The sequence below is a fragment of the Schistocerca gregaria genome, chromosome 5 (assembly GCF_023897955.1).
Source record: "Schistocerca gregaria isolate iqSchGreg1 chromosome 5, iqSchGreg1.2, whole genome shotgun sequence".
Classification (NCBI taxonomy): Eukaryota; Metazoa; Arthropoda; class Insecta; order Orthoptera; family Acrididae; genus Schistocerca; species Schistocerca gregaria.
Window position 1 is genome coordinate 451083594 of NC_064924.1, and position 17276 is coordinate 451100869.

At 43.3% G+C, this 17276-nt stretch overlaps 1 protein-coding gene across 2 annotated transcripts in view; it reads left to right on the top strand.

The window, feature by feature from the left end:
• Window positions 1-8805: 8805 nt before the first annotated feature.
• The window catches only part of LOC126272107 (pro-resilin-like), a 157601-nt gene continuing 149130 nt past the window's right edge, over window positions 8806-17276 (top strand). For both annotated transcript variants that reach the window (XM_049974701.1, XM_049974700.1), the window contains exons 1-2: window positions 8806-8814; window positions 12329-12874. In XM_049974701.1, coding sequence (XP_049830658.1) covers window positions 8809-8814; window positions 12329-12874 — 552 coding nt within the window. In that variant the 5' untranslated portion in view covers window positions 8806-8808. The remainder of the gene's footprint in view (window positions 8815-12328; window positions 12875-17276) is intronic.

Below are 17276 nucleotides of genomic sequence, written 5' to 3' on the forward strand. Positions count from 1 at the left end.
AAACAAAGACTGATACGACGCAGCCAGCATCTCGTGGTCGTGCGGTAGCGTTCTCGCTTCCCAGGCCCGGGTTCCCGGGTTCGATTCCCGGCAGAGTCAGGGATTTTCTCTGCCTCGTGATGGCTGTGTGTTGTGTGATGTCCTTAGGTTAGTTAGATTTAAGTTCTAGGGCACTGATGACCACAGATGTTAAGTCCCATAGTGTTCAGAGCCATTTGATCCATTTTGATACGACGTATGACCGGCGATATGCACAAGCAGTTAATAAATAGGTCTCAGGACTTTGTTACTTATGCTGTTGCTTTGGATGACTCAACAGATTTTACAGACACAACTCAGGTGGTGATATGCTGAGGTGTCAATAACGCTCTGCGTGTATCCAACGACGCTGTGGACTTATTGTACGATGGGCCTACTTCGGCATTTGTTGGAGGAAGTAGGAGAGGAGTACGGCGACATTCCTTAATACTCCGAAGTACGCTGGCTGAGCCGAGGTAAAATGCTGAAAAGAACTTTTGATTTACGTTTCCCAGTAGTACATTTCTTACATTAGAAGGGAAGGAGTGAACCGATATAGGAACACTCTTCCTGGATATCAGAGCTTGCATTTCCCGCGAACATTATGTCTCCCGTTAACAGCCTGAATGTCAGTTGGCCAGATGAAAATAATTTAATTACCTACAGAGTCATCATCATCATCATCGTAATCATTTAAGACTGATTATGCCTTTCAGCGTTCAGTCTGGAGCATAGCCCCCTTATAAAATTCCTCCACGATCCCCTATTCAGTGCTAACATTGGTGCCTCTTCTGATGTTAAACCTATTACTTCAAAATCATTCTTAACCGAATCCAGGCACCTTCTCCTTGGTCTGCCCCGACTCCTCCTACCCTCTACTGCTGAACCCATGAGTTTCTTGGGTAACCTTGCTTCTCCCATGCGTGTAACATGACCCCACCATCTAAGCCTGTTCGCCCTGACTGCTACATCTATAGAGTTAATTCCCAGTTTTTCTTTGATTTCCTCGTTGTGGACACCCTCCTGCCATTGTTCCAATCTACTAGTACCTGCAGTCATCCTAGCTACTTTCATATCCGTAACCTCAACCTTGTTGAATCCACCCAGCTTTCGCTCCCATACAACAAAGTTGGTCGAAAGATTGAACGGAGCACAGATAACTTAGTCTTGTTACTGACTTCCTTCTTGCAGAAGCTGAGCGCTCACTGCATTAGCTTTGCTACACCTCGCTTAGTGGAAAAAGTAAATGCTTATGAAAGGAAGCTTGCTCTTTGGGAGAGCCGACTATTATCTGAAACCCTGTATATTTCCCTACCTTTGTTTCGGTCCACGAAAGTGCCAGAATTCAAGAATATGTGTCAAGAAGTAATGTTGCGAGTGCGTTTCCTATCATTCTTTGCTCTATGCGGCCGTTCTCAGCATCAGTTACAGGTGCTCCGAATCATCTACAGATGGTACTGATCGAACTGCAGTGCAATATACGGCTGAAACTACGGAAACTTTCCACAGCAAGAACTTCCACTCCTGTATCACGGAGCTGTGAGAGTTATGACCAACTGCGGATTTACTTATGTGTGTGAAAGATGTTTCTCAGTAAAGAAAATGAAGGTTTCGATCGAATATTAGTGACGAAGATCTTTGCAACTGCTGGCGTTTAACAATGTGCTGTGATTTTGTGCCTGGCATTAACTTTATCATTTCTCATTACAAACGATAAACATGGTTCGGATTCTTTCCTTTTTCTAATTTAAAATTGTTATTTATTAACTGTGCCTCAGGCTGTTCCTCCACTCCGATAGCTGAGTGGTCAGCGCGGAGGTCTGTCACGCCAAAGGGCTCTGGTTTGATTCCCTGCTGGGTCGGAGATTTTCCCCGCTCAGGGATTGGGTGTTGTCCTCATTTTCATTTTATCTTCGTCAGTGGAAGGCAACGGGAAACCACCACTGGAATCAGTTCCCTAGGCGCTCATGCGGTGGACCTCTCTGATGAGGCTTCCCCATCACAAGACCTGCCATAAGGCAGAACACAAAGTAAAGTCATACTGTTCCATATTACATAGATGAACATTGTTATGTGAAAAATCTGGTATTAAACCAGTTGTTCTAGGTATACTTATATGCTTCAAAATTGTCCTTTAATTATTGAGCGATATGTTTGATACACTTGCCTAACGAGGGCCAAAAACCAATCCGGTAAGATTAGGCACAATTTGGTTTTATGTTTTGATTTAGAACCATGACTGTTGTGATAGGGTAATGGAGTAACACGATACCTTTCCATGACTGCATTGCACGTAGTGGAAAGATCACGACAGTGTTCAAAAAATGTTCAAATGTTTGTTAATTCCTAAGAGATCAAACTGCTGACGTCATCGGTCCTTAGACTGGCACACTGCTTAAACTAACTTATGTTAAGAACAACACACACACATACACACACCCATGCCCGAGGGATGACTCGAACCTCCGGTGGGAGGTGGGAGAGGCCACGGAAGCCGTGGCATGGCGCCTCAAACCACGCGGCCACTCTATGCGGCCTCACGAAAGTGCCCCAGGTACATTGTGTCCCAGTTAGTGGGTAAAGCGAAGCGGCGACATCTGTGCTTAGACAAGACACTAAATGGGCGGAGCGGTGACGGTTCCGCTGCCTTGTTTATGTGTCTGATAAGTGTGCAGACTGTGACCATGAAGTTGAACATGTGAAGCACCGGATGTGCAGAATTTCTGATCAGCGTTGCCTTCAATTATTAGGAAAATAGTGCCAATAAGTGAGCCATGTGAGTTTTGTATTCTTGGAGAATAAATACTCATATATTTTGACAAATAATGCAGAAAATACTTGGTTTCTTTAAAGTGCTATTTTGCTTATGCTGCAAAGACAGAACTTTCGTTAAATGATCATCTGGTTCGAGTTTACGCTATTTTGACGCCAGTGTAGTACAGGCACAGAACTAAGAATATTAAATCTCCGGGATACATACTGACCGGCTGTTTCATTTTTGTGGCCGTAAAATGCTTGGCAAAATGTGTGTATGTATGTGAATGAGACAAATCCCATCCAGCTGCTCTCTTCGCTGCAGACATTCCCCTGCATATAGGCAACCAAGATGTGTGTCATCATGGGGCCAGTACTATGGATGGTGCGGCAGTAAGTTCATAAACAGTGGAGACGAAGTCTCACCCCTCTATTCTACACCAAGTATTTCTGCTGAGAACCTCTTAACATCAATCGTGCATGTCGTTGCCATCAATTTTATCATCTCCAAGCATAATGTGGATTATCAATGTAAGGCTGCCTACAGCGCTACTCTACTGTCACGCTAAACAACTACCCAATTGTGACAGCAACAAAGTCTAAGGGGAGTTACCGGACATGCGCAGTCCATGAACTCACTTTACACTGATGACTAGTACATTCCATCACTAAATAGCGTAAGAAACCCAGTCAGTAGGCATACTGATGCTCCGACATAGACAAATTACGCATTTCCAAACTGCGTTACCCCTTCAATAATGCGTAGGTTACGTTTCCACGCAGCACACAGATGTTGTCGGCGTATTTTTTATATTTTGAATGTATATGCAGGAAGCTGCGATGAGCCCCGTATGAAATCTTTATAATATATTAAATCATAGGTGTTCGTTCATTTCGCGCAATATACGAGATTGGAATAACAGAGAATTGTGAACATGGTTCGATGAATCCTCTGCCAGGCACATAAATGTTATTTGCAGAGTATACATGTAGATGTAGATATTTCAGTTAACAAGTTTTCGATCCTCTAAAAGTTTGATTGTCAGATGGGACATAAGAGTTCGTACACTATTTACGTATCATGACCTTGCTATCAATATACCAATGTTATTAACACTGCCTCATTAGAACTGCTTTCAAATCTAACTCACCAACTCTAGAGTACGGATACCCCTTTGTTCTTTCGATGTTCAGCTGCTCTGATGGAGTTGTGTTAATAACATTGCCATTCTCATATGAAAGGACACGAAACTTTGCCAACATCCAGCATGTGCTGTATGTATGGCTACCTGATGACCGCTTAAAAGTCTTTTCATATCTTACATTTGTTTAGCACCGTACAACACATGACGGATTCTGGCAAAGTTTCGCTGTCAGAGTGTAAATTAATATAGATTGTGTAAAAGTGTGTGAAATGATATACCAACTGGCCATCAAAATGGAAGCAGACACATGGACTCGAACGGAAAAAAGCCCCCCTTACCGTCGCAAGCCAGCACCCAGCATTATACACTCCTGGAAATTGAAATAAGAACACCGTGAATTCATTGTCCCAGGAAGGGGAAACTTTATTGACACATTCCTGGGGTGAGATACATCACATGATCACACTGACAGAACCACAGGCACATAGACACAGGCAACAGAGCATGCACAATGTCGGCACTAGTACAGTGTATATCCACCTTTCGCAGCAATGCAGGCTGCTATTCTCCCATGGAGACGATCGTAGAGATGCTGGATGTAGTCCCGTGGAACGGCTTGCCATGCCATTTCCACCTGGCGCCTCAGTTGGACCAGCGTTCGTGCTGGACGTGCAGACCGCGTGAGACGACGCTTCATCCAGCCATAAACATGCTCAATGGGGGACAGATCCGGAGATCTTGCTGGCCAGGGTAGTTGACTTACACCTTCTAGAGCATGTTGGGTGGCACGGGATACATGCGGACTTGCATTGTCCTGTTGGAACAGCAAGTTCCCTTGCCGGTCTAGGAATGGTAGAACGATGGGTTCGATGACGGTTTGGATGTACCGTTCACTATTCAGTGTCACTTCGATGATCACCAGAGGTGTACGGCCAGTGTAGGAGATCGCTCCCCACACCATAATGCCGGGTGTTGGCCCTGTGTGCCTCGGTCGTATGCAGTCCTGATTGTGGCGCTCACCTGCACGGCGCCAAACACGCATACGACCATCATTGGCACCAAGGCAGAAGCGACTCTCATCGCTGAAGACGACACGTCTCCATTCGTCCCTCCATTCACGCCTGTCGCGACACCACTGGAGGCGGGCTGCACGATGTTGGGACGTGAGCGGAAGACGGCCTAACGGTGTGCGAGACCGTAGCCCAGCTTCAAGGAGACGGTTGCGAATGTTCCTCGCCGATACCCCAGGAGCAACAGTGTCCCTAATTCGCTGGAAAGTGGCGGTGCGGTCCCCTACGGCACTGCGTAGGATCCTACGGCCTTGGCGTGCATCCGTGCGTCGCTGCGGTCCGGCCCCAGGTCGACGGGCACGTGCACCTTCCGCCGACCACTGGCGACAACATCGATGTACTGTGGAGACCTCACGCCCCACGTGTTGAGCAATTCGGCGGTACGTCCACCCGGCCTCCCGCATGCCCACTATACGCCCTCGCTCAAAGTCCGTCAACTGCACATACGGTTCACGTCCACGCTGTCGCGGCATGCTACCAGTGTTAAAGACTGCGATGGAGCTCCGTATGCCACGGCAAACTGGCTGACACTGACGGCGGTGGTGCACAAATGCTGCGCAGCTAGCGCCATTCGACGGCCAACACCGCGGTTCCTGGTGTGTCCGCTGTGCCGTGCGTGTGATCATTGCTTGTACAGCCCTCTCACAGTGTCCGGAGCAAGTGTGGTGGGTCTGACACACCGGTGTCAATGTGTTCTTTTTTCCATTTCCAGGAGTGTACTATAAATAATGATGTAACCTGCAGAAACCATCTGAAGATCAACCTGAAAAGATTCGAAAACCGGTTCATGGAATAAAACATAACTATTCAAAGAAAGCAATTGGTTGCAGTTTTATTTAACTTATTTACATTCCGTTAACAGTCACGGGTTCTAAAGGGTCGGTGATGGACAGGCCTAAACACATGTATTTTACCATATCCTCATGATAAGAGCGCAGTTTAATTTTTCAAAAGCCCTTGCCCAAGATTTTGCGTCTCATATATGGGCCTACTTTGAGCATTGTACTTATCTTTTCCATAAGAGCAAAGTCTTGTCTGTCCCACTACTTCTCTATGTATAAGATATCTGATTGATACTTACAGTCACAAAAGAAAGTTAATGATCTGTCTCGCAAAACAGTAATAACGCATTGCTACTGTTTTTCATTATAGAGACAAGAAGAAAATGTAAATTTTTTAAATGTTGTGTTATGGGAGGGCGCTGAAAATTAGTTAGATAGTTTCATACTACATGAATGATTAACCGCAGTGATGTAAAAACCTATCATTTTACATTCACATTACGCGGTCATATGTATAGATGGCTATAAGATGACCGCTTGGAAGTCTTTTGGCATTTTTCATTTGTTTAGTTTACTTTTTAAATAGAGATGTGAATTAGTAATTCCTACTCACCATTTACAAACGTATAGATAATTCTGTGAAATAGAACTAGTTGTCAAAAAGGAACTTCACTCGTAGAAGAAGTAGCTCGTGACAAGCTACTGAATCGAAATGTGATGAACTAACTTTCAGGAGAAAATCTGAGTAAACTAAGAAAGCCGGCCGCGATGGCCAAGCGGTTCTAGGCGCTTCAGCCGGGAACCGCGCGACTGCTGCGGTCGCAGGTTCGAATCCTGCCTCGGGCATGGATGTGTGTGATGTCCTTAGGTTAGTTAGGTTAAAGTAGTTCTAAGTTCTAGGGGACTGATGACCTCAGATGTTAAGTCCCATAATGCTCAGAGTGATTTGAACCATAAACTAAGAAATAAGTTTCGGAGACATATTTGAGTAAAGGAAGATAGAAGTTAATAGGGTACTTCCTGAGGCATTAAGAAACTGTTGATATGGTAATGGACGAACATGTAAAGAGTGAGTATCGTAAGAAGGTTTAAGTGCGTTCGGGTGAAAAGATGAACAAATTTAAACGGGACAGACTATCGTTGAGCTCTACATCAAAGTAGTTTTCAAACTGAAGGCCATAACAACAACGACATAGTTATAGAATGCACCCTTTATATCAGTACACCAGTTTACTTTACTGTCTCTCAGTTTTTTAAAAGTCCATAGCTGGGTAAAACTTGTTTTTCATAACCTTGTGCTTTTATACATCCCTGAATACTGTTGTATCTTCTACTGCCAATTTATTTTCACTACACTATTGTTATTATTAATAGTTGCAGTAGAAGTAATAGTAATATTGCTATTGTTCTGGTTTTCCAAAACTATTCTTCGAAATGGTCTTTTACATATTTGTTCTTCTTCTTCTTCCTAACCTTTATCCTGTATCTTAAAGGAGCCGCGTATTAATTTTTGGATTTGGCAATGTTTGTGATAGACGGTGGCCAGGTGCCCTTCCTGTCACCATCCCCCCCCCCTCCTCTTCCCAAGACACAATTTCTGCACTCAATCTATCAGCGTCTGGCGTTACCCCCTGTGGATGTGCGACAAGTTGTTGGAAATGTTTGCAAACCGTGTACCTGAGCTGGCACGCCGACATCAGCCCGGGTGTTCACCTGGTCGGATGAGGGAAACTTTAAAAACCCCATCTAGATTGGCTGGTACACCGACCCTCGATGTATATCCGCACGAATCCCGGAAGTGGGGTGTTAACGCGGGCGACTGTCTGCGCGGGTCAGCATTGCCTGCCAAAGAAGTGGGAAGAGGAAACAAAAGACTTGGCAGTGACAGCACATTAATCAGTAAGAAGCCGCACCTCTGTGGCCTGGATGCGTGCAATGATCTGGTTGGGAACTATAAGATAATTGTTGCCTCTCCTGAGGCGAGCTGTCCCACAACTGTTGTAGCTGATCCTTGCTATCCCTCACATGTTCTCACGGGGTCAGATACGGAGACCTTGCTGGCACTGGCAGCCCCTCAACATCACGCAGATGCTATGCTGTGCTGTGCTGTGTGTCAATGAGCATTGTCCTGTTGAAAAATCGCACCACGATATGGCCCATGCTTCCCATTCACAGCATCACTCCAGATGCAGCTGTTGGTTTGTGGTGTTAACAACAGCCTACGTATGAGGCGGTAATTACCTAGAGCTGCTGCTAGTCCGACCAGCGATGTGAGATAGCACAGGATGTCGCAGGAAGTCTACTGATAATTCTCGCATAGTGCACAGTACGACTATCTTCCCTCAGCATGATTGACTGGAACACTGACGACGAATATGCCTGTCCGACATCGAGCCACTGTCACATCCAGACGCCTCCACAAATCTCGACACTACACGATTAGACCAGCCCACCTAGTGTAGACTGACGAACTGTCTCACACAAGTATGTGTCCTCTCCGGATTTGTCATAGTGGTCGCTCAACATCTGAAGCTGTTCATGCCCCTTATACACTCTACAACCCGCGCTAACATTTCTAAATACACACACCACTAGTACATTCTGGTAGACGTTCTACCTGCCACAGAGAGCTGCACCTCCAATCATTTACATAATCGATGGAGGTGTGTACGCATTCACGGTTACATTGATATTTGATTCCGTCTTCTCCGTGAGTCATTGATTTTGTCATGCAGTGCATTTCCTTACGAAAAATGCAGAAGACAAGACATAAAGCGTCTATGACAAATGTAGAATGGGGGTAAAGATGATTGACTTTCTCTGAAAGACGGAGCACTGGTTCAGAAGGGTGCGGCTTGAGAACGGTCTTCACCGACGGCACTAAGGTCATCCGTCGTGATGCAAGAGAAATTGGCCATCGGCTGCTAACTGGAGCAAGTGGGCCGAAACTTGTTGAGCGCCGAGGGTTGCCGCTTCGGTATATATACTGGAGAGCTTCTGTGTGGTCACTCGCCTCTCGGTGCGCTCCTTGTAAGCGACATGAAGGTAAGACAGGCGCAGCACAGAAAACACTCGCACCTTACGCACAGTTGGCTACAGAGTCGAATGCCGTATTTCTCAGCTTTCATGTGGCTTCGGTACACTTCTTCATCTTTACATAGTGAACAAAACACGTGAAAACGGAATACCCAATGAGATAAGATACTGGATTGAACACTTTTAACAGAGCAATTATCTCTTTCAGTAGTAAGCGAGGACGCAATTCGGACCTTCATAGGAGCTGTTATTGAAGATATTCTTCTCTGATGTAGACTAGCTGTCTTAGAATGGAACACCTTGCAGCTTTCCTTCTGTCCGTATAGCAGTACAAATTCTTTGTTTGGTCTTACTCTTATTTTTGTTGTTCTACGCTACATCTCAGTTTCCCTTCTGTTCTCTTTACATAAATACTGTATTTACTGGAGTACAAGTTCATTTTAATGGACATCGTAACTAATCCCTAGTATAAACGAGAAACGTACCAATGATCTTCATAAGTACTGCAACTCTAATTCAGGTTTCCCTTCCTTATGTGGCTCGTTAACAATATAAGTGAAAAAACAAATATTACTGAGTGTACCGTTGCTTTACATCCCATTTTCAGTATTTGATTATCTTTCTATTAATACTATTGGTTCTGATGATACATGCTTATAGATTTCCACATATTTCTTTAATATTCAGCGCTCTGAGGTGGGCCAGTTCTTGTGTCTACTACGCTTATTGATTACTTTCCGTTGCTTTGTGAATTGCACGTTGTGGGAACTTTGCTTTCAATGCAGACTAATCCACCACCAAAATTTCTTTCTAGCAGTCCACACTACTGTCAATATATAGATTGGGGTAGGCAGAACTGGTTGGTGTTGTCACTTAACCTGAAAATATTTCTCCTAATTTCTATATTTTTATGTTATTTGACATGATTACAGTGTTCATAGATGCTGTTATGTGTAACTAGATATTCTTCACAATTCTGATAAAACCAAACTGGTAAAAGTTGTAAATTATGTCTCAATAGCAGTAATGCAAATAGGAGTAAGGGCAAAAAAGGACAGTGGTAATAAACGTGCTAAGTAGACTAAAACATTTGTTGGAGGAGTTGTTGGCAGGGGGTGGTGATATGAAGAAACTGTAGGCAGGATAGAGGAATAAGAATGCAATATATGAAGCAAGAAAGATAAGCAGTCAAATGAAACGGCACGGTATGGAGTATACTCTACCAACGGTAGAGCAGATGGTGAGTTGTAACGACTGATCGTGTAGACTGTGTAATGAGAGTCTCATACACTAATTAAAAGTACAGCGTCTTAGGCACACTGCTTGCTCGGTGGCAGCCAACGTAACTTGAATCGGTAGATGTGTGCATCGCTGTACCACATAAACTCCATTTCAGAAGTGAATATCTGGCGTGACCAATGATTTGGAGATTCTGTTTTTCAATGTATCGAAAATTAAAAATATTCAGAGACAGAAAGCAGCTTTCATACTTGCGGTATTATTGTGTTTCTCGTTGGAGTAGGCATTTTATGACGCTACTTCATTCGTTTTGATACACAAACCGCACATATTTTATGCGGATGTGTAATAAATCTACATTTATATTTACCGATACGATATGTGAAAAGAACCACTAAAAATCAAAAGCAGAAGAGAGTTTAGGGCGCTATGCCAGGAAGGACGTTAGAGACGGAGCGTAAATAAGTAGGTGAGAATGATCAGATGGAAATTTTATTTAAGTTCGACCCTCTCCCTCAAATCCAAGTCCTTTCACTTAGAGTCAACTGATCCTCATAGAAAATTCTAAACAATATTTTTTTGACTGTTTATTGATTTTGATTCAAAACAATAATTTTTTTGACTGTTCATTGATTATGATAATATCTCAGAAAATAAATGTAATACTATTTTGTAATATGTACAAGAATATCAAACAGTTGCTGTTCGCTGTCGAAGGAAACAAACAAACGGCAAATGTTTTGCGAGAAAATTTGTGTAAATCGACACAAACGGATAGTCCAACGTACGTGTCCCGATGTTAACTGATTTAATAAAAAAAATTCTTGTTGTTAGGACTTACAAGAGAAGAATCTGACATTTGTTCACATGTTTATGAATGCATGCTTGAATATAGCTAGTGGCATACACATCATGGATCTGCCTTACAGGGAATCTGGCACAGAAACCGATCTGTAGCTCAGAGCGCATACAGTCACTTAAACTAATAGTTTCGCGCAGTTTGATCGAAGAGTGTAGCGAACTAGTGAAGTAGTGAGATAATAAGGAACTGACAGACAGTACACTAAAATGATTACCAATAGCCAGAAGTCGAAAGATGTCACATACGCTCTTTGTTGTCCACTACACATAATCCCCACTGGTTGATAAAACCATCGAGGTACATTACTCCCACACAATCATTTTTATCCATTGCGCTGTCTATGAAACAAAGGAATGCGCAATGTATCGTTTTATTTACCCTGGTAGAATTTTGGAGATTGGCCCTCATTGACACAGAAACGTATCTCGGAATGCCGTTGAATCTTTGTTGTCACTTGTTTTGGAATTATTCTACATACGTTTGCTAGCGTTCTATTCAACAAACGGTGGTCCCGACATTTAATTCATGATTTTTCATCGTAAATTGCGTACGCGATCAGCAGACTAAATTACATTTTTATTGATTCCCAAAACGGTCTGGTAACGTCAATATATGTAGATCTAGTAACCACCATCCAGCGTGAACTCCATATGAAATTACACTGGTCATTTTCGAAATTATAACTATTGTTGTAAAAAATATAGAACATTTCAACAATATCTTCCATTGTATCTTACATATTAGCTAAAGGTTGACAACTTCCAACGTGTCGGTCAGATTACAAAGCATGTTTGCTAGAGGCCTTAAGAAACTACCACAATAAATAGTGGAATTTTAGTAGAATGACATCATAGTACCATAAGGGCGATGTATCATTCGAGACTGGAACAACTTAATATTTTCAAAAAATAAAAGAAAGGTCGCCTGGACAACTAATATCTCTCTTTGAAGTCTGTTTGTGATAGTGAGCTCTTGTGACTTAAATCAGGTACTTGACTTCAGTGTTGTGTTGTGTTACATCATCACTAAGCAAGAGCTAGTCGAAACTTTAACTCCCTTATGCTTCTCCGCTATTTCTTTATGCCTTGTTGGTGAAACTCTGGTGTGCTGGTTTGCATATCAACATGGCTTAGTATTTAAGCTAGTCCCAAATGATTTAAGTAGATTACGGATGTCACGATACCAAGTGAAATGATGTCAGATGGGATGTTACAAGCTGAGTACTACATTATACTCCTCCTGCCCGTCTCTTCACTATGCCTTCTTGTGTAGTATGCGTGACCTTTGCCGTATTGTTTTAGAAATACTATTTCACTGAACTCGAGCGCATCTCTTCGAATAATTTAAATATGATACCTGATCAGTGTGTAAATGTATTTATTAACAATATTTATTAAGTACATTTCTATGTTTGTTCAACAGGTTCTTGTCCTCCTGAGTACGCTGGTATTGTCGGTCGTCGCCGAGCCGCCAGCCGCCCGGTCGTACCTGCCTCCCAGCTCTGAGTATGGACCTCCCTCGGCCTCCTCCCTCAGCTCTCAGTACGGTGCCCCAGCAGCCAACGGCCTCAGCACGCAGTATGGAGCTCCTTCAGCCAATGGTCCCAGCACGCAGTACGGCGCTTCTGCTCTGAGAGACGCTGCTTTTGGCCGCTCAGACACTTCCAGCCAGAGTCCAGCGGCTCGTGTCTCCTCCAGCTTTGGAAGGGCCTCCTCCAGGAGGTTTGGAGCCGGCAGGAGGATCGTCGGTGGCCCCTCCACTCTCTATGGCGCTCCTTTGGTAGCTGGGAGTGCCGCTGGCTTTGGAGAACTCGGTCTGTCCACACAGTATGGTGCCCCTTCTTACTCTGGTGACGCGCTCTCCGCTCAGTACGGTGCGCCCTCTGGTAACGCTGGTGGCCTGTCTCCAGTCTATGGAGTGCCCGGATTCGGCTACGGCCGCGCTGGAGGGCAAGAAGATTCTATGGCCGTAAGTCTCTGAATTTATTGATCCAAATATATTTAATTTTTTAACTAATATTACTGTTCCTCAGACGGTATAATTCTGATTTTACTTGGGGAAGTTCGTGGTAAAACAATAGAGATTAAACAATAGACTGAGCAAACTCGAAGTACATTAGAGGAATTCCGGAAATGATTTCAATTTCAATGGATAGCCAAAGTATTTTATCACTCTCATTCCTTTTTTTGCTGAACTTAAATATTTTGAGGAACATAGAAAGGTTCCGAATAACTGCCACGGTTACTTGAGCGTCGCTCAGTTCCTTCGCTATTACTAATTTTACTGACGCAGACCCTAAGCTTCTCCCCTGGGTCAGTGTTCCGAGACTTGGTTTCTTTGGCGGCTTTTTACCTGACACGTGATGTAACTACTATTAAAGGAATACTGCAAAAGATTGAGGCCTGGGAACGAAAAGGAAGCAGCTGAATAATGTAGTTAAAAGTAGGAAATGAGATAGATTTTGCTAGTAACAACATATTTCTCTCAAAATTGGAAATAGTTCAAAGTTGGAACCTTCTCACACTGGAAACAATTACTTAAACATGCAGCCAAAGAGCTATCAGCGTGTGAATGTGCTAAACAAATTCAGAAATTTCATGAACGGGAAGCAAAGAGCGATAAAACTTATCCACGTCATGATCAACAACGCGTTGTCCTGTATTTACGAAAATCTATACAGGCCGAGTTATACTGTTTCACCATACATATTACACAATTTGGTACATTGCTGACATGCATATACAATAATTTAATTATTATCTATACTCAGCTGTCGTGTTCCAACGGCCAGCAGGCCCTATTATTAGCATTCCTCTCTTCAAGTGTACACATGGTGAATCCTCTAAAACTTGCAATGTCAATTTGTGAAAATTCAAAGTGCTATTGACGTGCGTTTTTCACAGTCAATGGCTTGTATTGTGAACAAATCAACACATTGTAATAATATTTAAGAAGTGTTTGTTGTGTAAACATACACTTTTTTTCAATGGAACGAGGCCTATTTCAATCAACAGACAGACTAAAAGCAGAGTAAATTAACTCTCAGTGATGTTTGTTAAAGGGTTGTAGTGCGAGTCGTTTACGAGGTATCATATTTTGAAAATTTCTCACACCCACACTTGTACAATGACTCTGGTAGTATGCACTAAACAACAAGATTCTGAACAACAACGAGACAAATAACCACCGGCAGCCGCGGTATACATTTCCAGTCTTGTATGGAACGAGTGCCCCACACCTGCTAGCATTTTAGCGGCGATGTCCGAGCAGATTGCAGTAATACGTCGTTGTGTATCATCGTGTATAGATGGTATGTGCTTCTAGAGAGCGCCTTTCTGCTTCCCCACGGAAAAAACGTCTACAGGGCCAAATCCGGTGGGAGATCCGGCCACGGTATAGGTCATCTACGTCCAGTATAACAATTTGGAAACAATTCGTGAAGACGTTTTGTTGTACTTCGTGCAGTATGGGCTGGACAGCCATCATATTGGTACCACAGGTTCCTCCTAATTTGCAGATGGTAGAAGTGGAAGATGATATCTGGGAAGCTGCGATACTTGTGCGCGTTCAGTGCTTCGTCTATGAATATCGCGCCCTTGAGCTGATAGTTCACTGTCGCATACCACATGTTTACACTCCGTGGATGCTGACGTTTCACCTAACTAAGCCAACGGGAATTGTCAACAGACCAACAGTGCATGTTTCGGTTGTTTACCTCAACAACAACAAAAAAAGGTTCAAATGGCTCTGAGCAGTATGGATTCGAACCTGCGACCGCAGCGGTCGCGTGGTTTCAAACTGTAGCGCCTAGAACCGCTCGGCCACCTCGGCCGGCTTTACCTGACAATCCATTGGTAAATGCGGGTTTATCATCAAACAAGATACTTGATACACTTGGAGTATCCTGTTGTAATGTCCATTTACAGAATTTTATACGGTTCTCATACTTGTTTCCATGCCACTCTTGATGGAGAGAGATGTGATAGGCATGGAACCTATGTCGATAATGCGTAGGAGACTTACAGGACAATTGCCTGATGCATGCCATTTCTTCGGGTGATTGTGTGGCAGGTAACGTGCGGATCAACTACAAAAACTGCAATAACCTTAATTTCCCACCGAGCGAGGTGGCGCAGTGGTTCTCACACTGGACTCGCATTCGAGAGGTGATGGTTCAATCCCGCGTCCGGCCATCCTGATTTAGGTTTTCATGATTTCCCTAAATTTCTCTAGGCAAATGCCGGGATCGTTCCTTTGAAAGGGCACTGCCGAATTCCATCCCCATCCTCCTCTAACCAGATGGAACCGATGACCTCGCTGTTTGGTCTCTTCTCCCGGTCAGCCCTTAATTTTCTCTTTCCCTGTCGTAACTTGTCTAGGCGTTAGAATACCACTTTCACGTAACTGGTTTAAGTGGTAGAGACAGAAATACCGAGATGGTTGACGTCTATTTTGATATCTTGACGCATACACCGTACAAGAATGAACTGCATTTTGCCTGCACTGTCCATACACCACAGATGTCGGCTTTCGTAAACATTATGCCCCCATCAGTAACTACTGCTGGGAGTGCTATACACTAGACACAAGGTACACACAAGCACACTGCAAGCAAGCAAACGATATCGTACCTATCAGGTACGAAGTGTCAGTGTGGAAAATTTTCAAAGTACGACATCTTGAAAAAGACTCGCACTATAACCCTGCAGAATGCACCATTGACATTCTAATTTACCAGGTTTTAATTCGTCAATGTCAATAGGCTTTGTTCTAATTTAAAAAATGTAGTTTATTCTTGCACAAAAATATACTTTGTCACTATTATTACAATCTGTTTAGTGACTAACAGTACGAGTCTCTGACTGCCAATTCATTCTGTGAAAGCAGCACGTCAGTAGCATTTTCCAGTTCCGCAATATTTGCGGTGCAAGTTTTAAGTGATTCACCCAGTTTATCCTTCCATGAGACCAAGTGCAAGTGCAAAACACCGAAATTACAAATGATTTGAGATCTATGATCGAAGTGCAGTTGGTCTATTAACGATCTTACCCACTCATCTTGATTTTCTGTTGGGTTAAAGAACAAGTTAATTTGTAAACGACAGCACTGCTTTGTGACATCATGAAACATTTCGATACCTCACCCCGTATGCATCCAAAGCCCATGCCACGTTAAATGTCTCTCGGACTAGGCCACGAAGCTTCCAGAACATTCTAGAAACACACAGCCTTCTGAGCACCGAATATCTGATCTTCACAAGTGGCTACATACGCTTAAGACAGGTTCGTCAGATGGTAGCGGCCTGCAGCATTTTCTGTGTTAAGTTCCGTGCATACCTCTATCTGTCGACCCGTATGCTCTTCTAAACTCCATTCGTTGCGAATGATAGGCTACCTGGCAAAGCTACAATGCACTTCCTCAACCACATCTCCCCGTGGGAGAGGTGTTTTGTACTCTGTTATACTTAGATGAAGCCTCTAAAAAAATATTGCTCTCATAAATTTAACTTGAAGGAAAAAATATTTAAGCCATTGGAGCAGATAACCACTCATATAAAATTAATAGTAGGCATAATTACTACACTACAACTGTGATCAAAGTGAGCTCAAAATAGGCTGGAGAAGTGGAACAGGGTATTTACTTGGGAGAAACTAGATGCAGAATCACTTCTGGCGGTCATCATTTAGTGTATCCTATTTACATCAAATCTGATGAGACGTTAAACAATTGCAGAGAGAAAATCTGTAAAATTATTTCAATAAAACGAAAGTTATCGTAATGAAACGACCAACTTTCGTAGTAAGATGTTCGTTCTTGAAAAGGCCACCTCATAGAATGATACAGTATGTAGTCTTATATTTTGGTTTAGTATCCCGTCACCAATAAAATCATTACAGATGAAGCTCAAGTGCTAGAAGAAAAACAATGGAAACAGAAATCAACGGAGCCCATTTCGAAGCAGACAAACTGAAATTCACTTTGTTCAGTATAGGGTAATTTATCCACATAGCCCGAGGGGTATTTGAATGCTGATCAGATAGAACTTGCATCTGACTGACGTTTTGCAGTTTTCAGCTGAATTTTAGGAAACCGATTGCATCTGGCATATATCCCACCAGTTCATGAAATGAAATGAAATGTCATCTGACGAGGGCCTCCCGTCGGGTAGACCGTTCGCCTGGTGCAAGTCTTTCGATTTGACGCCACTTCGGCAACTTGCGCGTCGATCGGGATGAAATGATGATGATTAGGACTACACAACACCCAGTCCCTGGGCGGAGAAAATCTCCGACCCAGCCGGGAATCGAACCCGGGCCCTTTGGATTGACAGTTTCATGAATAAAAAGGCCTTTGACACAATAAATCAGTT